Here is a 27,283-nt window from a genome sequence, read left to right as displayed (position 1 = left end):
TTATTATTATTATTATTACTATCATTATTATTATTATTATTACTATCATTATTATTATTATTATTATTACTATCATTATTATTATTGTTATTATTACTATCATTATTATTATAACTATTATTACTATTATTACTATCATTATTATTATTATTATTATTATTATTACTATCATTATTATTATTATTATTACTATCATTATTATTATTATTATTATTATTATTACTAATTCATTTTCATTTTGATCATTTGTATCATTATTATAATTTTTTTATTTTTAATAATAATTATTCTAATTCATATTTTGATTATTTGTATTATCATTCAATAATTTGTATTATTATAATATTTTGTATTATTCTAATTATTGTTTTAATTATTTAGGTTGAAATGCTGAGTCAGCATTTCATTAATTATTATTTTATTGTTAATAATTTATTTATTTGTATTATTATTATTTCCGTGTTATCAATGAATTAGTTTGTATCATTATTATTATTATTATTATTATTATTATTATTATTATTATTATTATTATTATTATTTTAATTATTATTATTTTAATTTGTATAATAATTATTTGTATTATTATGTTTTTTCTATTCAAGTTTTTTTTTTAATTGTTATATTCACAAGCTGACAGTGAGACAGTGTAGACCACATTAATAATAATGTAAGAGATTAAACCTCCCATTATAAGCCTACACTAACAGAAACACAAACAACAAAACAGGAGAGGATTCCACTGCCCAAAGCAGTACATCTAATCAATAAGGGACTAAAACTCATTCATAAAATTAAAATCAATTATTTTTAGAGAAAATAAACTTGAGACAGTCACAGCAGCCCAGACTATTTATCACAGACGTTTATGTGGCTGAACAACACGGGGAGAAAGCACCACACTTGTTATCGTCCATCTGCGCCAGATAATAGTCAGACATCAGGAATATCCAACGAGTGTAAGTGCAGTCGGGTTGTCTACTCCTTACACACTCCTTTCTGCTACCTCATTACGCTTTCCATCAGAGTAAAGGAAAAGTGGTCAGGAGAAGACGAAAGGAGGTTTCTAATGAACCTACCTGTCCAGAGCAGCAGCGCCGAGTCGCTGTTTGATGATGTCACTCGTCAGGAGGAGAGTGGGGCCTTTAGAAAAAACACAGAGGAGTGAAACAAAATGTAAGACGAGGACCTTTAACGCTGCTATCGATGCAGTGTAGGATGAATGATGTATCTAAAGCAGAGCACCTCATCAGGAGAGCTCTCACATAAACATGCTTAAGGCCTTTCTTTATGTCTATTCATTTGTTTACCTCTCTTGATTTATGAAGTAAACCTGTTAAAGAGGAGTACTGTGTGTGTGTGTGTGTGTGTGTGTGTGTGTGTGTGTGTGTGTGTGTGTGTGTGTGTGTGTGTGTGTGTGTGTGTGTGGTGTGTGTGTGTGTGTGTGTGTGTGTGTGTGTGTGTACCGATGCCACTCAGTGCATGCTGCAGCTCCAGAGTGAAGGCGGTGAGGGGAACCTCCTCAGACACAGGCAGGATGGCCACAGTGGACAGGTTGGAGGCAGGGTTCCCGGCATCCCACTTGCTGGTGGGGGTGTGAAGACCGAGGCCACGAGCTGCAGGCCGAGGAGGAGGAGGAGGAGGAGGAGGAGGAGGAGGAGGAAGATACTTAAGTCAGAAAAGAGCCATATGTACAGGTATAATGTCTACTACAGGGGTTTCCAAAGTATTCTAAAATTGCATATTTGACCTTCTTGTTGTAAAAAGATCTACATAAATAGAAGCCACATTTAAAATAAAACCTTCACTAAATCCAATTCTATTTTCATCCGTTTTCTGCCTTTCTATGTTGCCAGACGACTCGTGAGGTTAGTGTGAGGTAACAGTTCATTAAAAAAACAAAGCAGGTTAATTCACAACATCAGGCATCAGGCAAAATCAGGCACCTTCGTATCTGAAAGAGCTCATAGTGCCCTATTACCCCTCTAGAACACTACGCTCCCAACATGCAGGCTTGCTAGTTGTACCTAAAGTCTCTAAAAGTAGTATGGGAGGTAGAACTTTCAGTTAGCAGACCCCTCTCCTTTGGAACCATCTACCAGTCAGGGTCCGGGAGGCAGACACCCTCTCTACTTTTAAGAGTAGGCTTAAAACTTTCCTTTTTGATAAAGCTTATAGTTAGAGCTGGATCAGGCTTGGACCAGCTCTTAGTTATGCTGCTATAGGCTTAGACTGCCGGGGGGAACTGACACACTGGGATCCTATCTGACCCCCTTCCCCCCCAACCCCCTAATCACTTACTTTATCTCTTCCTGTCTCAATAAAGTTACTAACCATAGACCTTTCTGGAGGCCCTGAGCTCCCTTGTCTCGTAGGTTCCTCTGAGCTGCCGTAGACGTCCTCCTGCTGTGGATGTTCCAGACTCCAGCTGATACAGACGTGCTGGACTCCACGGCAAAAGCTACTACTACTCATCTCACCACTATCACCGCTCCCTCTCTCTCTTATTCTCCTCTATCCCTCTTTCCAGACCCAACTCGGTCTCAGCAGATGTCTGTCTAACATGAGTCTGGTTCTGCTCGAGGTTTCTGCCTGTTAAAGGAAGTTTTTCCTCTCCACTGTAACTAGCTAAATACTGTGAGGTGCAACGCTCATGGTGGATTAAGGTGGGGTCAGACTGAGTCTGATCCTGTCTTGGTGTTGGGTCTCTGTTCATAATTTGACATAGAGTGGTCTAGACCTGCTCTGTTTGTAAAAGAGTCTTGAGGTAACATTTGTTTTGATTTGGCGCTATACAAATAAAGATTGATTGATTGATTGATTGATTGATTGATTGATTGATTGATTGATTGATTGATTGATTGATTGATTGGGGGTCAGCTCTATTTTGGGGGTCGCAGGGTGAAAAGTCGTCTTGTTTGGTCCTATCATGGAGCATGTTCCGTATTTGTTACATGCAATGTTTGTGAGTTTTGATCACGTTCACTACTTTATTTAAATTCCAATTATGTGCTCTAGTTTTCATCAACTCTACAGTCGACTCGTGGCAGCTTGTGAGACGAACACTGAGAGATGTTTTTGTTCAAACCTGATCTCCACACTTTTACTCTCAACACTTCTGCTGCTGCTGTTTGTCGATGGACTTAAACAGAGAGATGATTACCGGCCAGAGGTCCGTTGACCTGCTGCATGTTTCCCAGGATCTTCTGCCCCAGCAGGTGAATCAGCCGGGTGACCACCTGAGGGTACCGTCTCTTGATGGAGTTCAGAGCTCCTTCAGGTAGTTTGGCCAGCTCAGAGTCCCTGACAGCGTGGACTGTGGTGGCTCGATTCATGTGGGTCAGGGCCTCCACCTGGTGATCAAACAGGTGTGTGATTCTGGAGCAGCGAGTCCTCTGACTGCGTTTATAATTTAGACAAACAGCCTCTCGTTACTTACGACACCGATGAGATCCCCTCGACCATACTCTCCAGCCAGCTCCTTCTTCCCATCATCCTTTGCAATCACAGAACGCAGTCGGCCGCTGAGGACGATGAAGGTGCTGTCTGACTTGTCTCTCTGTCTACAAACAATCAGGACAAGAAGAAACACAACATTCATTTTAACTTGCAGGTCAGGAACTATACCGACATTGGAGAAATGAATCAGCAAAGTTTGATAGTTTTTTTCAGATGAGGGGCAGGGACAGACATTTTTTGTCCCTGCTGTATAACTTGCTGTTATTCAGAACACCAGTGTCTACACAGGGTATAAAAGCTCATAGGGAACTGGAGTTGGATGTAAAGGTTGAAAATGTTCTCTGGGATAAAGCTCTAGAGAACATACATAAACACTCTGCCAACTCTAGACCCCGCCTTATTCAATTTAACATAGTTCACAGACTTCATTACACTAAAACAAATCTACATAAATGTTTTCCAGATGTATCCCCACTCTGTGACAAATGCCATAGCTGAGAAGCAAACGTTCTTCATCGATGTTTTGACTGCCCAAAATGAACTCTGTTTTGGTCTAGTATATTCAATACTCTTTCATACATGTTGCATGTAATTTTGAAACCTGACCCCCTTCTAGTGCTGTTTGGAGTTTCTGATCAGACTTTCCAGTGAAATAAAAGTCTGTCTTTTATTGGGCTGAGCGTCAAACATCCATAAAATGTCATATTGGTTGAATGCAACAGATCCCCTGTGGTGTAAGTTGGAGGCGAATATGTGTACTTCATCTTCCTTATTATCACTGCTTACCTATGCTTTTCCACTCAACCCCTCTGGTTATACTAATAACCAAACATTCAGCTCAACTCTCAAACTTTGGTACCAATTTAGAAGGCATTTCAAATTTACTTCAGCATTTACCTCAGCCCATTTATAATAACCATGTATTCAAACCTGCGTCTGAAGAGCTTTAAAGATTTCTATAAGAATGGTGTTTTTTGTAACTTTGCTGATCTATCAGGCCAATTTTAACTCCCACCCTCTCATCTCTTTCAATACTTTCAGATTAGACACTGTGAAGTCCTGTTTCCAGCTTTTCCCTCCTCTCCTCCAATCCAACTGTGGGATGACTTCCGTAGCTTCAACCCTCTTCAAAAGTCACTTATCTCAAAGCTTTATAACAAACTACTCGCTTGCAACGACTTACTAGCCACTAATGTCAGACCTGACTGGGAGCTTGAACTAGGGTTGAATTTCAGAGAGGACTGGTGGGATGCTGCTGTTACATAAATTCACACAAGGCCAACTTGTGCTCTGCTCACTCTCATACAATTCAAGGTATTGTTTAGGAGTCATTTCTCCAAAGCCTGTTTGTCACAAATGTATCCTTCAGGTACTGACAGCTGTGATAAATGTCACGCAAGCTAAATACCTGCCACAGGCTTACCAGAGGCAACACCTCTAACCAAACAAATAAAAACACTACAAATATTAGAAAATAGAAAATGTACACAGCTAGAAAAAAAAACTTGACAAAACAATCCTGCGCAGCTACGACCTCCTACCTCTCCTGAGATCACAAGCAACAGAAAACAGAGTTTGAACTCTAATCCAAAGCAAGAGTTAAACTAACGACGACCAAAACGAAACATAAGGAGTCAAAAGGCTCTCAGCACGTCAAAAGAAAGACAACATAGACCAATCCAAACCTTGTTTGTTGCTGTCAATTCTATTTGAAAGCAAACCTAAATAAATATTAATATTATAAATATGGTCTTGGTCTTGACTCGGTCTCGATCCCTAAATGTCTTGGTCTTGTCTTGGTCTCGATGCACTCTGGTCTCGGACATGTCATGGTCTCGGTTAATGTGGTCTTGAATACAATAACTAGCATGGAATAAAAGTCCCCACAGGTCTTTGGTTGTTTTAAAAATTAAATCTACTCTGCTCATGATTCCTGCAAGAAGCTTATGAGACAAAATGTGATGAAGCTGAAGAAATGAGAGTTTCTTCTTCTCTTTTATATTCCTGATGCTTTGAATGTTTGAGACAGGAGTCCATCAGATACCTGTAGACCGCCCGTCCAGCCTCCACAGCCATCCAGTCCAGAGCGAAGTCGATCTGCCTGACGAACGGAGACACTCTCCTCACCACTGCGTGAGCTACATTCAGCACCACCCTGGGGTCCTCACGCATGATCCTGCAGAGTAACAAACACAGAGCGGTTAGCCTCCTCGTGGCGTGGACAGACCTCACATTTAACGAAGTGACTCGTTTGTGTGTGACCCTACTCGTAGAAGTGCGCCTTCGATATGGAGAGGAAGGTGCAGTCTCTCAGCGCGCGGACACTGAAGATCAGAGGCTCCCCCGTGAGAACAGCCAGGTGACCCACCATCTCCCCCGGGTGGGCGACGAACAACAGGGAGTCCTCATCGCGGTCTATCATACGCTGGTAGACGTGAAGCACCCCTGAGATAACGAACGCCACGCTCACGTCCTGTAAGGGTTGCAGGAGAGGAAAACAAGAGAGAGGAAGAAGAGAATGAAGGAAACACAAACTGTGAAATAGCTGGAGTGAATGCACAAGCCAACCTGGAGAAAGTTATTCATGCAATCATCTCATCTCGTTTAGACTAATGCAGCTCCCTCCTCCCCAGAAACACCAATAAATCCCTCTCTCGCCTCCAACTGGTCCAGAACGCAGCATCTAGGCTTCTAAGCTCGCCTGGGTCTCGCCCTAAACTACATTGCAGAAATGCTAACAAGTTACGATCCATCTCGCAGCCTGAGATCCTCAGGCGGGGCATTTTTGGTCGTTCCAAAGTCGAGGCTCATATCCAAAGGGGATTGAACTTTCTCTGCCAGAGCCCCTCGACTTTGGAACGACCTCCCTGAAGAGATAAGGCTTGCAGAGTCAGAGACATCTTTTAAATCTCTTCTAAAACCCCTTTTTACAGACTTGCTTTTATGCGACTTCATCCTTTTTAAAAATGCTGGGCGAAGCAGACCTTCAGCTGATGCATCAAACGCCATAAACAGGAAAGTGATTTTTTGGGGCTTTAAATGCACAAAATCTCACCAAATCGGCCACACGTACCGGCCACACATCCCATTTATATATTTTGGGACTCGAAATTAAAAAAAAGGGAAGAATAACCCTCCCCATAGAGTTTTTTTTTAGCTACGTGCACAATTTTGGACATGCATATTCAATGGCATCAGGATGCACAAAAAAGCTCTTACACCTACATCCTAAAACCAAAAGGAAGAGCGCCACCGAGCTTTGAATGTGAAAAATGGCGTCCGAATACTTTTACAGTACATAGCAACACCTGCTACACATCAGGCAGTGGTTGCAGGTGTGCGAGGGCGCGTTCATCGCCACTTGCGGCTTTAATTATTATTATCATTATTATTATATCTAAAACTGAAGGTCTGGATTTTCTCTAGTCAGAGTTACTAAAAGCGAGGCCTCCAGTTTTAGGGCCTCAAAGTTCCATTGAGAGAGTCACACACTGCCTGTGTTACAGTCTCACACTGACCTGGTCCCCCTGGCGGGCAACAACAGAGCCGGCTTTGACCTGGCGCAGATTCACCCGCCCCTCCAGCAGGCTGGGGTCCTGTCGACAGAAAGACTAGTTATGAGAGTTCTGTTCCTCACCAAACATGGATTCATAACAACAGAACTGGAGCACAGAGACATAAAGGATCGGCACTTTGGACCTGTATTTAAGTTTCCTTCATCGGGATCAAAAGAGTCTTCATGAAACATTACCTCCAAACATTGTTCAGACACTGTTAGAAAACATTTTATAATAATATAGAGACGCGTTAAAGAAATGTAGACGTGGTCTGTGGGCTACCTGCAGCTGGATGACCTGCAGCAGATCCTTCTTGGCAGCTTGGAAGATGGCACTGACTTTATTATGGCTGACGTTTCCTCCTCCAGTGTCGCTGTAGTGATAAACAGCAGACGGAGTGTGCAGCATCGTAACACTCTTCTTTAAAATAGACTGAGAGAGAGAGAGAGAGAGAGAGAGAGAGAGAGAGAGAGAGAGAGAGAGAGAGAGAGAGAGAGAGAGAGAGAGAGAGACCTGTTAGAAACACTTACAGATGACACGCTTACTTGGTGTGAAAATGTTGCATGTCGTATTATCTTCTTTGAATTGGTGTGTATGTGGTTTCCTGTACTTCCGGAGTCAGCCTCTAGTGGACACTCCATGAACTGCATTTTTTAACACTTCCGCATGGGCTCCCATTCTCACAGCCGGAGGTTGCCGCTTGGTGAAAGCACAGTGACTGAAAATAGTTTTGTAATCCTGATAATAAACACAGAGGCTGAATTCGGCACTTCATCATTTTGAATGGTAATGAATGAGTGACTCAGGTCAGTGGAGGAACAAAGTTGTAGTTCTGATGAATTTATCTAAGATTTAACAAAGCACAGATAATTGTATGAATCTGCTGACCTTCACAGGACTTGGAGGTACAGTCTCCTCTTTGGCCACTTGAGTCCTTTCGTACACTTTGTTTAGGTCCACTGACATTTCACCTGAAAGACACAAAGTGTACAGCCATTACTACCTTCATTAGCAGGTCTTAGCAGCAGATACAGTACTCATTGACCCAGATATGGAAGCATCTGCCTATACTACTGTGTCTATGAGGCTGCAGCAAGGGAAAACGGGGTTGGTTGTCACACTTTTTACTGTTTTGATGATTGCTCATCATCAAAACATACTTCTATAGTCATTCCTACATTAAATTGAAGCATAAGGCTTGAAATGTGTATCCCTTTCATTTACCAACTCATTGTAACAAAGAGGCAATTAACTATCAAAGACACTCTGACACATTGTGTCCCCCATCACGGGGTTGGTTGTCACACACTATGGGGTTGGTTGTCACACACTATGGGGTTGGTTGTCACAGACTATGAGGATGGTTGTCACACACTATGGGGATGGTTGTCACACTATGGGGTTGGTTGTCACACAATATGGGGTTGGTTGTCACACACTATGGGGTTGGTTGTCACACTATGGGGTTGGTTGTCACACACTATGGGGTTGGTTGTCACACACTGTGGGGTTGGTTGTCACACACTATGAGGATGTTTGACACACACTATGGGGTTGGTTGTCACACACTATGGGGTTGGTTGTCACACTATGGGGTTGGTTGTCACACACTATGGGGTTGGTTGTCACACTATGGGGTTGGTTGACACACACTATGGGGTTGGTTGTCACACTATGGGATTGGTTGTCACACACTATGGGGTTGGTTGTCACACTATGGGGTTGGTTGTCACACACTATGGGGTTGGTTGTCACACTATGGGGTTGGTTGTCACACACTATGGGGTTGGTTGTCACACTATGGGATTGGTTGTCACACACTATGGGGTTGGTTGTCACACACTATGGGGTTGGTTGTCACACTATGGGATTGGTTGTCACACACTATGGGGTTGTTTGTCACACACTATGGGGTTGGTTGTCACACACTATGGGGTTGGTTGTCACACTATGGGATTGGTTGTCACACACTATGGGGTTGGTTGTCACACACTATGGGATTGGTTGTCACACACTATGGGATTGGTTGTCACACACTATGGGGATGTTTGTCACACACTAGTGGGTTGGTTGTCACACACTATGGGGTTGGTTGTGACACACTATGGGGTTGGTTGTCACACACTATGGGGATGGTTGTCACACACTATGGGGATGTTTGTCACACACTATGGGGTTGGTTGTCACACACTATGGGGTTGGTTGTCACACATTATGGGGTTGGTTGTCACACACTATGGGGTTGGTTGTCACACACTATGGGGTTGGTTGTCACACACTATGGGGTTGGTTGTCACACACTATGGGGTTGGTTGTCACACATTATGGGGTTGGTTGTCACACTATGGGGTTGGTTGTCACACATTATGGGGTTGGTTGTCACACACTATGGGGTTGGTTGTCACACATTATGGGGTTGGTTGTCACACTATGGGGTTGGTTGTCACACAATATGGGGTTGGTTGTCACACACTATGGGGTTGGTTGTCACACTATGGGGTTGGTTGTCACACACTATGGGGTTGGTTGTCACAGACTATGAGGATGGTTGTCACACACTATGGGGATGGTTGTCACACTATGGGGTTGGTTGTCACACAATATGGGGTTGGTTGTCACACACTATGGGGTTGGTTGTCACACTATGGGGTTGGTTGTCACACACTATGGGGTTGGTTGTCACACACTGTGGGGTTGGTTGTCACACACTATGAGGATGTTTGACACACACTATGGGGTTGGTTGTCACACACTATGGGGTTGGTTGTCACACTATGGGGTTGGTTGTCACACACTATGGGGTTGGTTGTCACACTATGGGGTTGGTTGACACACACTATGGGGTTGGTTGTCACACTATGGGATTGGTTGTCACACACTATGGGGTTGGTTGTCACACTATGGGGTTGGTTGTCACACACTATGGGGTTGGTTGTCACACACTATGGGGTTGGTTGTCACACTATGGGATTGGTTGTCACACACTATGGGGTTGTTTGTCACACACTATGGGGTTGGTTGTCACACACTATGGGGTTGGTTGTCACACTATGGGATTGGTTGTCACACACTATGGGGTTGGTTGTCACACACTGTGGGGTTGGTTGTCACACACTATGAGGATGTTTGACACACACTATGGGGTTGGTTGTCACACACTATGGGGTTGGTTGTCACACTATGGGGTTGGTTGTCACACACTATGGGGTTGGTTGTCACACTATGGGGTTGGTTGACACACACTATGGGGTTGGTTGTCACACTATGGGATTGGTTGTCACACACTATGGGGTTGGTTGTCACACTATGGGGTTGGTTGTCACACACTATGGGGTTGGTTGTCACACACTATGGGGTTGGTTGTCACACTATGGGATTGGTTGTCACACACTATGGGGTTGTTTGTCACACACTATGGGGTTGGTTGTCACACACTATGGGATTGGTTGTCACACTATGGGATTGGTTGTCACACACTATGGGGTTGGTTGTCACACACTATGGGATTGGTTGTCACACACTATGGGATTGGTTGTCACACACTATGGGGATGTTTGTCACACACTAGTGGGTTGGTTGTCACACACTATGGGGTTGGTTGTGACACACTATGGGGTTGGTTGTCACACACTATGGGGATGGTTGTCACACACTATGGGGATGTTTGTCACACACTATGGGGTTGGTTGTCACACACTATGGGGTTGGTTGTCACACATTATGGGGTTGGTTGTCACACACTATGGGGTTGGTTGTCACACACTATGGGGTTGGTTGTCACACACTATGGGGTTGGTTGTCACACACTATGGGGTTGGTTGTCACACATTATGGGGTTGGTTGTCACACTATGGGGTTGGTTGTCACACATTATGGGGTTGGTTGTCACAATGGTATTTTAATGGGAAAAATCTTTTAAAAAAGCAAGAAGGTAGAACTAAATTTGAAAGTTTAATTACACTGACAAGTGATAGGCCTACATAACTTAATGCATTTTAACATAAAATGAGTAAGGAACATGAACAGGAAACACATCTTTAGGCCAGCCTATATAACAACATAAAGAACAAAACAAATAGACCTAACAAGAATGGCCTACTCAACTAGTTGTTACATGTGACGACCAACCCCAACTGGAATTTTTTTTCTAGCATCAAGGCTAACAACCATCTAACAATTAGTTAGCTAGCTAATACAAATCTAAACTATAGCTTTCCCCTCACACTTTGTAAGGGTAACACTTGTTTTGTTATAAACCCATCGTTTAAAAGCCTAGAAGAAAAATACTGAGGAGTTAAATATTTACAATTTGATATGAAAAACACAAAAAGCCCTCTCACCTCAAGTTCAGCTGTCTTACTCCAGAGAAGACTATGTAGGTGAACTCTGATCCTAATTCTGGAAATGTCCATACCCCAATTTGAGAGACAGTGCCCCCTGGTGGCGAGATGTAACGAGTGTGTCAACCAACCCGTGTGACAACCAACCCCGTTCTCCCCTACTGTCTTTGATTTCTCACAAACTAAAAAGAAGAACTGAAGTTGTTCTTTATGTAACAGTTGGCCTGTTAAAGGAAGTTTTTCCTCTCGGCTGTGAGGTGCAATGCTCATGGTGGATTAAGGTGGGGTCAGACTGAGTCTTATCCTGTCTTGGTGTTGGGTCTCTGTTCATAATTTAACATAGAGTGGTCTAGACCTGCTCTGTTTGTAAAAGCGTCTTGAGATAACGTTTGTTGTGATTTGGCGCTATACAAATAAAGATTGATTGATTGATTGATTGATTGATTGACTGATTGACTGATTGACTTCACACTTCGACTTCATTCTCATATCAGTATGGATATTTGCGTGTACCTGTAACAGCCAGTGGGCTGGAGAAGGAGCGAGACTTCTTGTATCTGGATGTGGACGCGTCAGAGAGGCCGGACTTTTCTGCGACACACAGAAACAAGATTACAGATCACTCTAAACAAACACACACACACACACACACACACACACCCACACCCACACACACCCACACACACACGCACACACGCATGATACGACACTCTGACAGGGACGTGATGGGAGGTCGCCGTTGCTTCTGACCTGCATCGATTTTTTCAGAGCCAGCTTCATCAGAGTGGGACGGCTGCCTGCGGAGGCCTCTGTGTGGATGAGTCTCGCCCAGAACATGAGCCACAGACACCAAAGAGATGGCTTGACTCTCCTGTGAAACACACAGAATTCAATATTTACAGAGCTTATATTACTGCCACGCGGATAAGAGCCTCTGCAAACAAGTTTACATCTATGAGTGTTCTCCAGTGCAGCCTGTTTAAAACAGAAGAGGTCGCACTAAAATCACTAAAAACAAAAGAAAGTCCCTTGTTCTTTGTGTTTCTTTGCAGGTCTTGTGATTGTCAGTAGACCTTTCTCTGAACAACAGAGGAGACAGGCACACGAGGGTAGAGCTTATCTACTTATCCACCAAGGGAGGCGTCGCTGACTCAGACGGATAAAAAATCTAAAACTCAAAGCAGAAGTAAAACTTTCCTTTCAGGCTTTACTGAACGTGATTACATGAACAGCACTGAATTACAGTAACAGTGACTTTTGAGTCGACTGCTAAAATTGAACCAGTTCATCTTTGTGAGGGAGAGCTGGTGCTACATTTGAACATGCATATTCTCTCTAGTCGATGCAGAGATGAGGATCACAAAAACAGGATGCTCAAACTTTCTTAAGACATGTTGAACTCGGGGCGCTGGTGGCCTAGCGGTCTAAGCGCCCCACATACAGAGGCTGCAGTCCTCGTCACAGGGGTGGCCGGTTCGATTCCTGGCCAGTCGACCATTTCCTGCATGTCTTCCCCCTCTCTCTACTCCCCATATTTCCAGTCTCTCTTCAGCTGTCGTATTAAATAAAGGCAAAAAGCTCCCAAAAAATCTAACTTTAAAAAAGACATGTTGAACTCTGCAGGTAAACAATGTTCAGGAGATCAAGACTGTGCCAACATGGTTCAACATTTACCTTCTTTTCATTTCATTTGGAATCCTTTTAGATTCTATGTGAGATTCTCTGAGAGTTAGTGAGCGTGCTTTGTAGTACACCTTTGCAGAATTTGCCTCAATATCCTCTATGTGCCCGCCTGACCGACGGTCAAACATTACTCCTGTTTTAAGAAAGGTCTGCACTCTGACACACAGCTGCATATTAAACAACAGAACAAAACAAGAAGAGATGTCCAGCAGGGTTATCCAAATCAAAACAGTACCGGGTTGAAAAGCTCCGTCGTCAGGCCGAGGTAGTTGTGTAAGGCAAGGAAGGTGACTCTCTGGAGACGGACCATGATTATCTGCAGGGAACAGTCACCATCAGAAAACAAGGGACACTGACTGAGCTTTATTCTGCACGTTACGCTCTCTCCGTCGGCACTCTACCTGCACCACGCGGACCAGGGTTTCAGGATACTTCTCAAACACAGACTGGAAGGCTGCGGCTGGAAGACGAAGCACGGAGGAGGGAGCTGCAGCCCGTGCAGACACTGTTTTGTAAGGTGCGGGGTGACCCTGAAGTTCAGAGAACAGAGAGAAGTGGAGAGAGAGAGAGAGAGAGAGGTGAGAGAGAGAGGAGTGAGAGGAGAGAGAGGAGAGAGAGACAGATGCTGATGTTACAATTTAAAATAAGCCAGGAAGCTGGAAGCCAGTGGAGCTGCTGCAGGACAGGTGTGATGTGGCTGCTGGAGGGGGTTCTGGTGAGGATGCGGGCAGTGGAGTTTTGAACCAGTTGAAGTTTATGGATGGATTTGTCTGGTAAACCTAAAAGAAGGGATGAAGTAGTCTAGGCGGGAGGTGACCAGGGTGTGAACCGAAATGGCGGTACTCTTGGGGGAGAGAGACGGACGCAGGCGAGAGATGTTTCAGAGATGGAAGTATGCTAACCGAGTGACATTATTGATGTGGGTCTGGAATGACACCCAGACTCTTAACATAGGGGGACGGGGAGATGGAGGATGGAGAGGTTGCTTGTTATTCATCTGTTTTAAAACTCAGTCACATGACACATGTCTCAGAACACGTACAGTGATGATGTCCAGGATGCTGAGTAAGCTGTGAACACTGTCTCCTGGTAAAACGTCCTTCACCACAGCGTCTGTCCCATCCTGCAGTACACAAACACAATCAGAGCTCAACATGAGAGCACAGTCACAAATTACAAGAGTGTAGATTAATCTCAGACGGGGCCTTACGCTCTCGTGGATGCACAGCTCCAGGCGGCCATCTTGAACCACGTAAATACTGTCATCGGTGTCCCCCGGTCTGAAGAGCGCCTCTCCCTGGTGCAGCTGGATCAGCACCATGTGACGACACAGCTCCAGGAAGAGAGGCTTTTCAAAGTGACCTAGCACCCTGATGAAAACACACTGGATTGAGGGTTTCCCATAAAAGGAAATTTAATAGCTCTAACACCGACACATCAAAAGACCTAAAAGTTAATGAGAGGAGTCTTAGGCAGATTGATGAGCCTGATCTGAAACAGCAGATTCTGTCCCTCTGTGATCTTAAGTGAGTGAATGTCATGGATTAAAAGACGGGGATGATCAAATCTAAATAAAACAAACATTGGTTTATAAATGGTAAATAATAACAAACAAGGGCAAAATGAAGGAAAAATAGGCTCAGGCTTGGACCAGCTGCTAGTTATGCTGCTATAGGCTTAGACTGACACACTGGGATCCTGTCTTTCCCTCTCTCTCCTCTCTCTCCCTGTCTAATTAAAGTTCCTAACCATAGACCTTTCTGGAGTCCCTGAGCTCCCTTGTCTCGTAGGTTCCTCTGGATCTCTGCTGCTGTGGATGTGCCAGACTCCACCTGCTACAGCTACTACTATCCGTCTCCCCACTTTAATCTCTCTCTCTCTCTCTCTCTTACTCTCTTACTCTCTTACTCTCTCTCTTTCTCTCTCTCTCTTTCTCTCTCTCTCTCTCTTTCTCTCTCTTTCTTTCTCTTTCTCTCTCTCTTCATCTCCCTCTATCCCTCTCTCCAACATGGTCTCAGCAGATGTGTGTCTAACATGAGTCTGGTCCTGCTGGAGGTTTCTGCCTGTTAAAGGAAGTTTGTCCTTGCCACTGTAACTTGCTAAATGCTGCAAAGTGCTCTGCTCATGGTGGATTAAGATGAGATCAGACTGAGTCCTGTCTGTAAGAAGGGACTGGATCTGATCCTGTCTTGATGTTGGGTCTTTGTTAATAATAGAACATAGAGTATGGTCTAGACCTGCTCTGTTTGGAAAGAGTCTGAGGAGAATATTCGATAATCACTCTGTCTAAGAAGAAAACAACATGGAAGCAGCACAGGCCCCGGAACAGTGGTCTACAAACACACTTCTTATGAGCAGTCTGTGGTCGCTTCTCTCTCAGGAGATGTGTCACACCCACCTGACATTTTTCAGCATGTACAACACCTCGGAGGGGAGATGGGAGTTCTGCACGTCAAACTCTGTCAGGTCAGCCTCCAGCAGGCTGGGAGGAGGCTCCTTCGGCTGCAGGGTGGGGGGCTCCCTCCGGATACGCAGGATCCTTAAACAAACACAGTCATATAAAAAACACATTCTTCATGCAGAAGAGATCAGTGTTTCTTACTTTATTAATAAGCTGAGCTTATTTTTAACTTTTTTTTAACATGATGATCTAACTCTTGCCTCGTTTCTGAACTATCCTTGAACTTGTGTAAACTCAGATAGACCACTCAGGTTTGAGGAGCTTAGATATGAGACTTTACGAATCAGGATGACCTGAGCTTTAAAATGAATTATATAGAGCACAGGTAAGATTTAATGTTGACTGAATCTCTCTTAAGCTTTTGGATATTAGAAGGGCCTGAGCCGCCTCTACTTCCTGAGGAGGCCCAGGTCCTTCAACATCTGCAAGACGATGCTGAGGATGTTCTCTGAGTCTGTGGTGGCCAGAGTGCTCCTGTTTGCTGTGGTGTGCTGGGGCAGCAGGCTGAGGGGAGCGGACGCCAACAGACTGAATAAACTGATCCCTAAGGCCAGTGATGTTGTCGGGGTGGAGCTTGACTCTCTGACTGTATTGGCAGAGAGGAGGACTTTCATTCTACTCTATTCTATCTTATCTTATCTTTTATTTTATTCTATTTTATTTGATCTTATTTTATTTTATTCTACTTTATTTGACCTTTATTTTTATTTCATTTTATTCTATTCTATCTATTTGATCTTATTTTATTTTATTCTATCTGATTTTATTCTATTTAATTTGATCTTTTTTATTCTAATTAATTTGATCTTATTCTATTTGATCTTTATTTTATATTAATCTATTTTATTTGATCTTATTTTATTTATTTATTCTACCTTATTTGATCTTATTTTATTTTATTTGATCCTATTCTATCTGATTTAATTCTCTTTAATTTGATCTTATTTTATTTGATCTTTATATTAGTCTATTTACATGATCCTACTTTTTTTTCTGTCTATTTTACTTGATCTTTATTGTATTGTATTTATTCTATTTATTTGATCTTATTTGATTTATTTGATTTGATTTTATTCATTCTATTTTATTTGATCTTATTTTAATTTTAATTGATCTTATTCTATCTGATTTTATTCTATTTATTTTATCTTTATTGTATTTTATTTTATTTCAATTGATATCTTATTTTATTTTATATGATCTTATTTTATTTTATTTGATCTTATCTTTATTGTATTTTATTTTATTTTAATTTATATCTTATTTTATATTATTTTATCTTATTTTATTTTATTTGATCTTATCTTTATTTATTTCATTTGTATTTACATCTTATTTTATTATTTCTTTAATTCATATTTTGACTTTCTTACATACTGTTTATAAGATATCTGTAATGACTGAATTTCCCTCCAGAGATAAATAAAGTATGTCTGATTTTGATTCTGATATTACACTTAATATTACAAATCTCTGATCAAAGCTTGTTTTAGAGTTCACCACATACAACGTGTAACAGTTATATCTTGCTCTGATAACTTCCTGTTCCTCTGTATGTTGGTACAGTAGCCTCTTTGTTGACTCCGAGATTAGATTATTAATCAATAGTTCTCCAGGTGAAGAATTAACTCTGGGCTCTTATCTTCTAACTGAACCAGGAGCTGATGACAGGAGGACTCACTTGCGGGCGATGGACAGGACTTTGGTCCTCTTCCTGACTCTCTGCCGTGACGCTGAGTTTGAATTGGAGGGAGGGGCTGAGGACAGAGTCTGGACCTGGAAACAGAGAGAGCATGCTTCATCGACACGTTCATTTAAAATGACTTCAGAGAGCTGACACGTTTTTTAGACCCTATTATCATCATAAAAGTTCATCTCAAGTTAATGATGAGATTTGTGTTAGACTGCAGCCTCGTGATAGTGACATCATCAATCAGTCAGTGGACCTTATCTGTCAGTGAGAGAGAAACCTGATAGACCTCTGAACATGTGTTTCTTATTTGAGTTTTCAGAAGTCTGCTGAAAAATACTAAAACGTTTCACACCTTTCTTCTGTGATCTGCCAGCTGAGCTAAACGGACGCCACATTTCTGTTGTATTTTGATGATTCTTAAAATATCCACGGACAAAAACAGTCAGAGTAAATCAAAGGAGACAGACTGAAGAGTCCTCACCGTATGACTGAGATGGTACTGACCTTCCTCATGATCTTCCGGCCGTAAAACATCACCTTATCCCTCTTCCTGAAGCGGTAGTGAGGACCGCTCGCCTCCTCCTCTGAAACGCAGAGCAGACATCCTCAGTGAGACCATTTCATTTACTGGATTAACCGTTTTCACATTCAGCCTTTGAGATGCACTCGCTCAAAGTCCTACATGTAGAAATCATCCTGAAGCCTTAAGAGGCTTGAAGTCTCTGCAGAGACATAATCGCTTTAAATACAATAATATAAAGAAGATATTAACAACTCCACTACAGTCAATACGCTAGTTTGGATAATAAAATCAGTTCAAGTGTATATTTAGATTAAACATTACTCATTTATGGAATCTGACAGTGTGTGTGCAGCAGACACCACGAGAGAACCAAATACCATGACACAAGTCGAGTCTGAGGCAGCAACTGGATCACATCTGTGTCACAGCCATATCTTCACTCCTTCACTACATTCAGTCAGATGAAATCTGGCCTCACAGGTTTCAAATATTCTGTCCATTGGACCAGATTCTGTAGAATCTTTCCTTTTGAACCTTGAGGGAGAATGAAAGTAATCGATAGTAGGGGATCAGGTTTCAACCATTTCCTTGTGACAGCTTTTTTGCTTGCTGCCAAAAGAGTTTGTGCTCATTTCTTATCACTTACGTTCCATCCATCGCAGAAAAAATCACCCATATAGACTGTGTCACAACTAAAAGGGATGTTAATTCCCAAAATATCATTCATGTTCCTGTGAATGTCCTTCCAGAAAATATGGTATGTTTGTGTTTTTTAAGAAGTGTTATTACATTTTCTTCATCTAGGTGTATTTTTCATAATTCTGCCCTCAGTGGGATCTTTTAAATCTCTCCTGAAAAACATTATTTTATGGTAGAGCCTTTCCTGATTTTATCTGAATTTTATTTTATTTTAACCGACTTAAAGGTGACATATCATGCAAAATTGACTTTTAATGTGAAATATGTGTCCCTGGCATGTCTACAAACCCCCTGAAAATGAGAAGAATCCATTCTGCCCCTGTTCTGATTTCTCCACCTTTCTGTAAATGTGTGCTGAAACCAGCCGTTTCAGTTTTCAGTGTTTTTCATACGTCACAACAAGATCCGGTCTGTAACTGAAGTCAGAGCTCTGAGCTTGTTCAGTCCATAGACTGTATAAAATACAACTCAACCCCTCCTCTGTTTTTCATTCCCTGCACACACGTGTGCTAACAAGGAGCTTAGGAGGGAGGCATGCTAGTTGTAGGCTGTCTTAATAAACACAAAGGTCGGTTTTACTCCCCACGTCTGCAGATTTGAAGATCTAGTGGATGACTTTTATTTGTCATGGAAAAGTGCTAGCGCTAGTTAGCATAGCCACATAGCTACATGTTCGTAGCTGTGTACCAAGACACACGTCGACATACTGACAAATAAAACAACAAGAAACACTAAATCTGTGACCAATCCTTCAGAAAGGTCCTGCTGCAGGCGCCTCTCCATCAGGATCAGATTCTGGATCAGATTCAGAGGGTTGAAGTAATGCGGGTCTGTGAGCAGCCGTGTATATTCAGTCAACATGTAAACATTAGATCAACGTGCTGGACAGCCGAGGCACATCCACTTCCTGAGGGGGCGTGGTCAGAGAGCTCATTCTCATTTAAAGGCACAGACATAGAAAACAGCCTGTTCTGAGCAGGGCTGAAAAAGACGGGTTTACAGGCAGACCAAAATCTGATTTATAAGTGTTTTTATGAGCAATAAACTTTAAATACATGTTTTGGGGACCTCTTAGACCAATATACTTTGATGAAAAAGAGTAGAATATGTCACCTTTAAGAAATATATCTTAAAATAGTTGTATTCCATTAGATTTCTTTTAGGGGAATTTTATTTATTTTAAAATATGTTTTATTTCTTTTTCTTGACTTGTGTTTTTTTTAAGAACTGCCTGTTTTATTTTGCTGCTGCCCATGTGAAGCACCTTGGAACTTGTTTTTTGAAAAGTGCACTATAAATAAAATATTATTATTATTGTTATTATTATTATTATATTATCATTATCATTATTATTATTATTATTATTATTATTATTATTATTATTATTATTATCATGTCCTCATTGTTTTTTATCTGTTCGTGTTTTCTTGCTGTGAGCTGAGCTGTCAGGATTACTGTGAACGTGTGTGTGTTTGTAAATGTGTGCACTCTGAATGTTGGGTGATGCATTGTTGAATCTGAAACAGAGACACTGACTTGATCGTTTGTATCTTCTGTACAGGAGGAACACGACCGCTCCGACAACAGAGATCATGGTCACAGCTCCAACGAGCACGGCCGTCCACTGGAAGAAAAACACAGCCATCGTTTATTGACTCTCCTCAGATGATCAATGAAAGCTTATTGACATAAACCTGAACCCTCCTGTGTGTTCTATATATTTACATTAAGGCCACACAAGTCATTCCCACTCCAGTGCACTCTTATTACATGCATTAAAGCTTTACTTAAAAACATACATGAACAAACAAAGCTCCGGTCTAACCGGTTTCAGTTACCATGTTAGCTTCGGTCTGTTCCTCCAGAAACTTCTCCATCATGTCCTTCATCCCACTGCTGAGTGGAACCAGGGTCTGAAACCAACACCAGGGACAGGAACAACGTCAGATCATGTTTTAACCATAAAAGTAATAAATGAAATCTGTATTCTATAAATATTATGTTCAATCATGTCTCATAAATCAGTAACTTGGTAGTCCTCAGGTTTCTATATGAGGAACGTGGTCTTCATTGAGGGAAAAATATCAGATCATGTTTTTTTATGTCAGGATCAGGATCTGGATTTGATCACACTTCTTCTTCATGTTGTTTTGAAGACTTTCTGGACCATGAGAAACATTTTTAGAACTAAATATTTATCTTCCTGCGTTCCGAACAGTTTTTACACTCCACTTTTTTTCCTTTTCATCATTTTGATCTGGTCTTGTGTCCTCTTTTGTGTCTTTTGAACTTTGAGCATTCATCAAGAACATTTTCACACCATGATAAAAACATTCATTTGATAACGTGTCCACTTTAAGAGTTCTTGTTTCTTCTCTGTTGTCGTCCTGCAGAGTTCACAGAGCTTTGTCTATATACGAGGCGTCCACATGAAGCTTCATGAGACCTTTCTGGACTTTAATTTTTTTTGCTTGAAAGAAACTGAGGTCACCTAAGGCCACCTAAGGTCACCAAAGGCTACCTAAGGTCACAGAACTGGACACCCTCGGCCACTTGGCAGAGGGTGTCCAGTTCAGTGACCTTAGGATTTCATCTCTGCTCTTTGCAGATGATGTGGTCCTATTGGCGCCATCGAGCGGTGACCTCCAGCTCGCACTGGGATGGTTTGCAGCTGAGTGTGAAGCAGCGGGGATGAGGATCAGCACCTCCAAGTCTGAGGCCATGGTGCTCAGTCAGAAAAAGGTGGCTTGCCCACTCTGGGTCGGAGGAGAGTCTTTACCCCAAGCGGAGGAGTTTAAGTATCTCGGAGTCTTGTTCACGAGTGAGGGGGAGAGGGAGCGAATGATCGACAGACAGATCTGTTGTCCCCGGTCTGTCGTGGTGAAGACAGAGCTGAGCCAGAAGTCAAAGCTCTCAATTTACCGGTCAATCTACGTTCCAACCCTCACCTATGGTCATGAGCTGTGGGTAGTGACCGAAAGAACACGATCACGAATACAAGCGGCCGAAATGAGCTTTCTCTGCAGGGTGGCAGGGCTCAGCCTTAGAGAGAGGGTCAGGAGCTCAGACATCAGGGAGAGGCTCAAAGTAGAGCCGCTGTTCCTCCGGATCGAGAGGAGCCAGATGAGGTGGTTCAAAGCATCTGGTCAGGATGCCTCCTGGACGTCTCCCTGGGGAGATCTTTCGGGCATGTTCATCTGGAAGGAGACCACGGGGAAGACCCAGAACACGCTGGTGAGATTATATCTCTCAGCTGGCCTGGGGACGCCTCGGTAACCTCCCAGAAGAGCTGGTTGAAGTGACCGCGGAGAGGAGTGTCTGGGCTTCTGAGACTGCTGCCCCCTGGATGGATGGATGGATGGATGGATGGATGGATGGATGGATGGATGGATGGATGGATGGATGGATGGATGGATGGATGGATGGATGGATGGATGGATGGATGAAAGGATGGATGGATGGATGGATGGATGGATGGATGGATGGATGGATGGATACGATTTTTCTGTTGCTTAGCGCCGCTCGAGTGGCTGCTTGTTGCAGCAGCTCTCTCTTCGTTGTTCTTTTTTCATAAGTGTTTAGTTCTCTTTGTATTTGGAGCCTGTCATGACTTTTAAAGACTCATTTGTTAGCCATAGACACCAAACTGGCTACGTTTGCAGTGGTGTTTTTACTCTTTTTATTCCTGTGTGTGTCCGGAGATCCTGTGTGTAACCATGGTTGCATTGTTTACATACGAGATCAGCTGTTAGCTGCCTGTAGCATGTCGATGCTAAACGATGCTAGGCCCGATGTTCCCTGTGAGAAGAGGAGAAAGAGGCAAGGACGACGTGCTGGTACTGAGGCGCAAGCTAAGAAAAGACGACATGGACCTGTCCTTCCACCCACCGTTATGGGGACTGTGAGATCTATCTATGGTAAAGTGGACGAGCTAACCCAGCACCAGAGGGAATACTTGCAGAGTAGCATCATGCTAACAGAGCTAACACCGGACACGAACGCCACATTGGAAGGATTTCCCCTGCTGTGGGCGGACAGGATACAGGAGAGCAAGACTGAACTAACTGGTAAAGAAGCCCAGCTCAGTCCTGGACCCTGTGGAGGTGGTGGCTGACAGGAGAATTATGGCCAAGCTGTCGTCTCTGATGGACATTTCTTTTCTATATATATCCTTGTTGAAATTCTTGTACTGTACATCTTTTTGTTTGCTGCTGTAACTCCATGAATTTCCCTGTTGTGGGACGAATAAAGGAGTATCTTATCTTATCTTCTACTAGTCACATGAACTATTTGATTTTTTATTATCAAATGATTATTAGAATATTCCAAAATCACGACTCATCCCTAATTAGTACGGTCCTTTAACCCAACACAGCTCAGGCCTGGTGGTTAAAAACACGGTCTTTGCAGAATCCTTGTAATGCGTATGTCATTACTTTAACGCCTTCGTTGAATAAGACTATAACATCATCATCTGGTCATTAAATAATGTAAGGACACAGAACTTTATATTCATGCGATGAAGTGAAATGAATGCTGTTGAAGGACGACATACCGGGTAGATGCTGCAGCTTCCCTCTTCATCATTGTCTTCCATCACTGCAAACAAAACATACCAGAGTATTTCAATGAGGCAACAGAAGAACTACTTGTAATCAAGTTCACATGGTGAAAGACTCCAAAGACTTGCGACCCTCACTACTGTCCCTCAAAGTGATTTAATGTGTCTTCATGTAGTTGGTCTGCAGAAAATGACCCTACCTATATGAGCATGTGTCTGTGTTTCCTGTGCTGTTATGAATTAACCTGCTGCTACTGATGCTTTAGATAATGAACTGTTCACTAACCCTAAACTTAGGAGTCATCTGGCAACAAAGAAAGGCAGAAAACTCATTACATTTTCTATTTTCAAGGTTTTATTTCAATTTGAGCTTCTATTTTTGGCGATATGTTTTACTATAATGGATAAAATGTACTATTTTGAGATAATTTAAAAAAAAAAAAAAACATTCTGAATGACATCACGTCCCCCAATTTGTGTCTCGCGGCCTTCCAAGGGGTCCTGAGCCATACTTTTGGGAACCCCTGCCCTAAAGGACATGATTAAATACATTTTATTTTCTCAGTTTATTTGTTTAAGCTTGTTATCTCAAGATAACCAGAAAAATAAGTTGCGATCTTGAAAGATAAGTGAAATTGACTCGTTATTTCAATAAAACTGAGGGGAAAAAATGATGTAATCATGTCCTTTTAGGGCTTCCGTAGTTTTGCATTTGCAGTTTCTGTGAGTGTGAGTGAATGTCAGTATTTGTAATCTGTTTCAGCTGACCCTCAGTCTGGGGTCAGAGACAGTCTATTCAGTCTGATGTAATCAATGATACATATCTGTCACCTACTTTAAACACAGTGGGTTACTAGCAGTCAGAGAGGTCTATTGATCTGGTCTAGTCTGGTCTAAAGGGTCTCTGGGTACCATGTTAATGTTTGTTTATGTTTATTTATTTGCACAATTAAAAGTAAATACATTAAAAAAAAAAATAGCAAAGATAAATAATATAATGTGTGCAGGAAGAGGCAGAAAACTCAGTGAGCTTATTTGAAGCCTCCACCCAAATAGTGTTCTAATATGAAAAATGGATTATAAAAAAATACTAAATTCACACATATAAAGACAATAGTTGATACTAAAAATAAAATAACATAAGAATATACAAAATTAACAATTAATATAAATAGAGTTATTACATCAACAGAATTCAAAAGTAAAAATCTGAATATGATGTGCATGGACACCTACTCTATGAGTCTGTGGTTGAGCATGATGAGTATAATTAAGTAACAGTAGTTAAAAGTTTATTCAAGCATCTTTTATAACGTTTTAAAGATAAACTGTTTTTCACTACATGGGAATAAATATTCCAGAATTTGCTGCCCCTGAAACATATTGAGAATTGACTTCTACAAGTAAAACATTTAGGAGGATGAAGAAATAAAGTTTGACGAGTTGAATAAGAGTGGACCTGTGATATTTAATTTAAAGTAAGACTTGAAATAATCAGGATATTCCCTTCACGTTGTATTTTATACAAAAAAACAAACACATATTTGACCATTCTTATGATATACTCTTGAACAGCTGATTTGATGAGACTTTATAGTGATCACATGTATATAACCCAGGATTTACACTCTTTGAACTCTCTCACTCTCTCAACATTAGAGCCAAGCTCACCCCTAACTGTTGACTCACAGGCAGTCACAGAGTAAATCTGGGTTAAAGAGCACCTCAGCCCAAGAAAGCGTGCACAGTAACCAGACACTCCTCCTGGACTCATGCACAGCTATGGAGTCCCAAACACTCACATGGTGACAGGTTCGTTCAGAGATCCAGGCTGCATGTTATTTACTCTCCCTGTTGACTCAGTATGTCTTTCACACTGAACTCCATTCAAAGCTTTCACAGTGATTAAAGTTCAGGCTGCATTATAAAAAGGGATAGAAGTCACACACATGGAATACAGAGAGAATCGGACTAGTTAAAGCTGATCTATGCACTGAGTGTTGGTCTCCTCCTGCAGACCGCTACACGTGAAAGCACAAACAAAGCCAAACCTGACCCAGCACGTGTGAAGTGACAGAGCCGACAACAAAAACAACCTAATACACAAACATACCTGAAGACAACACTCTCAGAGTAAAGACATCCAAATATCCCCCCCACGTACCTTTGTAGCGTGAAAGTTTGTGTGTACAGCTTCATGCCACACAGAAGAACAACAACAGATTGTTGGCTTGGAACAATTCAAACTTCCGGTCATTCCTTTCAAAATAAAATACCGGACGAGAATAAGACGAGAACATGGAAGAGAAAGATGCCGTATCGGTACGGTGGCCCTGAAGGGCATAACAAATTTACAAAAGATGAAACACTTTTGCAAATTTCGAGACAAATTTACATTTTGGAAAACGTTTTTACATTTTATAAAACAAAACATTTTTACAAGGGCCAAAACAAATTTACATTTAAGGTAACACGTTTACATTTAAGATAACACATTTACAAAAGATGAAACACTTTTACCATTTCTGAAACAAATTAACATTTCATTTTTACAGAAAGGGAATGTACCAAATAAGTTTTCTTTTTCTTTTTTTTTAACAAAATCAATTTAATAAACATTGTGGCAAACATCCTTCACAGTCGCTTTTGTAATGAACAGGTGCAAATAGTGCATTCAAACAAATATATATCTCTTAGGAAAAGTAACTCTAGAAACCATATAAAGTGTAGTCTGAAAATCTTGAATCTGTCAAGGGACTACAGATGTAAACTAGCCTATTGGCTAACTCTGGCATCTTTACAGAAGTGTTAATTAATATGCATGGTCCTTTTAAATAATAAATAAATAAATTAAATTAAATAAATAAAATGGCATACAATCATAAAACAGGAAAGAAGGGAGAAAAAATAAAAAGAACAAAAAAAAAACCCAAACAAAACAAACCCACACAATGCTAGGGCTTTCTTTGCAGATCATATTTGTTAATCAAGTTGAACAATTTCATAGCATGTGTGCTTTTCATTATTTTAAGGGCTTTAGTGAATCAGAGAAGTATTGTTAAACATACAAAACCTAGGATTTCCCTTCATATATTTGCATTTATGTATGTAAAATTTCGCTAGGATGAGGATATTATTAATCAAAAAATCATACTCTTTGTTCTCTGAGACAAAGTCATAAATAATGTCCTTTTGTAGAAAGGGTTTAAGTAGAATATTGGTATGGAGCTGGTCATGTACAGTATATCAACCCAGTGATCCGGAAGTGAAGGAGTGAGGGGTCATTTTGTTTGTTTTGATGGAGAAAAACCAAACAGAGATGGACATGAATTACACATTAGGACATCCTCTGGTCTCAGAGTGAGGTGTCAGACCTCAAAAGCATCATGTCTCAGGAAAACTTTCATCATGTGTCAGAATTCAGATGACACAACGTCAGACCTCATAGCCTCAGGCTAAACGGAGTCAGGCTAAAAAGAGTCAGACTTAACGGTAAAAGTGTTCCGTCGTTTGTAAATTTGACTCCAACTTTATAAAAGTGTTTCATCTTTTGTAAATTTGTTTTCTAGAGTGTAAAGTTGTTTTCTTAAATGTAAATTTGTTTTCTTAAATGTAAATTTGTTTTGCCCTGGTAAAAGTGTTTTGCTGATGTAATTTTGTTATATAAAATTTAAAAAAAGAATCCAAAATGTAAATTTGTCTCCAACTTTGTAAAAGTGCTTCATCTTTTGTAAATTTGTTTTCTGAAGTGTAAATTTGTTTTCTTAAATGTAAATTTGTTTTCTTAAGTGTAAATTTGTTTTCTTAAATGTAAATTTGTTTTCTTAAGTGTAAATTTGTTTTCTTAAATGTAAATTTGTTTTCTTAAGTGTAAATTTGTTTTATTAAATGTAAATTCGTTTTCTTAAATGTAAATTTGTTTTATTAAATGTAAATTTGTTTTATTAAATGTAAATTTGTTTTATTAAATGTAAATTTGTTTTGGCCCTGGTAAAAGTGTTTTGCTGATGTAATTTTGTTATATAAAATTTTTAAAAAGAATCCAAAATGTAAATTTGGCTCCAACTTCGTAAAAGTGTTTCATCTTTTTAAAATTTGTTTTGTCCTTCAGGGTAACAATCAAATTAAAATATCCTAAAGAGTCTAAAATAACGTCTGTATTTGATTTGAAGTATCAAAACGCATTTTTATCCTTCATTTGAACATTTAAATTGCACTTTTTAACTTTGCGTTGTTTTATTTTGAAAGGGCTTTCAGCTGTGTTTTAGCTAACCCAGTTTATTTGACGCATTGAAAACCAGTGACAG

General features: G+C 41.0%; 1 protein-coding gene across 1 annotated transcript in view; it reads right to left on the bottom strand.

Annotated features, from left to right (window-relative positions):
• Positions 1-25,287, bottom strand: part of pnpla7b (patatin-like phospholipase domain containing 7b) — a 40,987-nt gene extending 15,700 nt beyond the window's left edge. Inside the window, exons 1-22 of the mRNA XM_034692731.1 lie at positions 25,141-25,287; positions 22,971-23,014; positions 20,254-20,328; positions 19,952-20,039; positions 17,698-17,777; positions 17,182-17,276; positions 15,438-15,578; positions 14,250-14,409; positions 14,082-14,162; positions 13,441-13,569; positions 13,275-13,355; positions 12,107-12,227; positions 11,870-11,947; positions 7,905-7,987; positions 7,299-7,448; positions 6,978-7,055; positions 5,727-5,932; positions 5,504-5,635; positions 3,440-3,563; positions 3,164-3,353; positions 1,467-1,616; positions 1,080-1,143 (exon numbers count right to left, since the gene is read on the bottom strand). Of these exons, the coding sequence (XP_034548622.1) occupies positions 1,080-1,143; positions 1,467-1,616; positions 3,164-3,353; positions 3,440-3,563; positions 5,504-5,635; positions 5,727-5,932; positions 6,978-7,055; positions 7,299-7,448; positions 7,905-7,987; positions 11,870-11,947; positions 12,107-12,227; positions 13,275-13,355; positions 13,441-13,569; positions 14,082-14,162; positions 14,250-14,409; positions 15,438-15,578; positions 17,182-17,276; positions 17,698-17,777; positions 19,952-20,039; positions 20,254-20,328; positions 22,971-23,012 (2,348 nt within the window). The 5' untranslated portion in view covers positions 23,013-23,014; positions 25,141-25,287. The remainder of the gene's footprint in view (positions 1-1,079; positions 1,144-1,466; positions 1,617-3,163; positions 3,354-3,439; positions 3,564-5,503; positions 5,636-5,726; positions 5,933-6,977; positions 7,056-7,298; positions 7,449-7,904; positions 7,988-11,869; positions 11,948-12,106; positions 12,228-13,274; positions 13,356-13,440; positions 13,570-14,081; positions 14,163-14,249; positions 14,410-15,437; positions 15,579-17,181; positions 17,277-17,697; positions 17,778-19,951; positions 20,040-20,253; positions 20,329-22,970; positions 23,015-25,140) is intronic.
• Positions 25,288-27,283: the final 1,996 nt, after the last annotated feature.

This window comes from Notolabrus celidotus, chromosome 9 (assembly GCF_009762535.1).
Source record: "Notolabrus celidotus isolate fNotCel1 chromosome 9, fNotCel1.pri, whole genome shotgun sequence".
NCBI classification, from domain to species: Eukaryota; Metazoa; Chordata; class Actinopteri; order Labriformes; family Labridae; genus Notolabrus; species Notolabrus celidotus.
The sequence above is the reverse complement of the archived record's forward strand: the minus strand, read 5'-3'. Positions and strand labels throughout refer to the sequence as shown.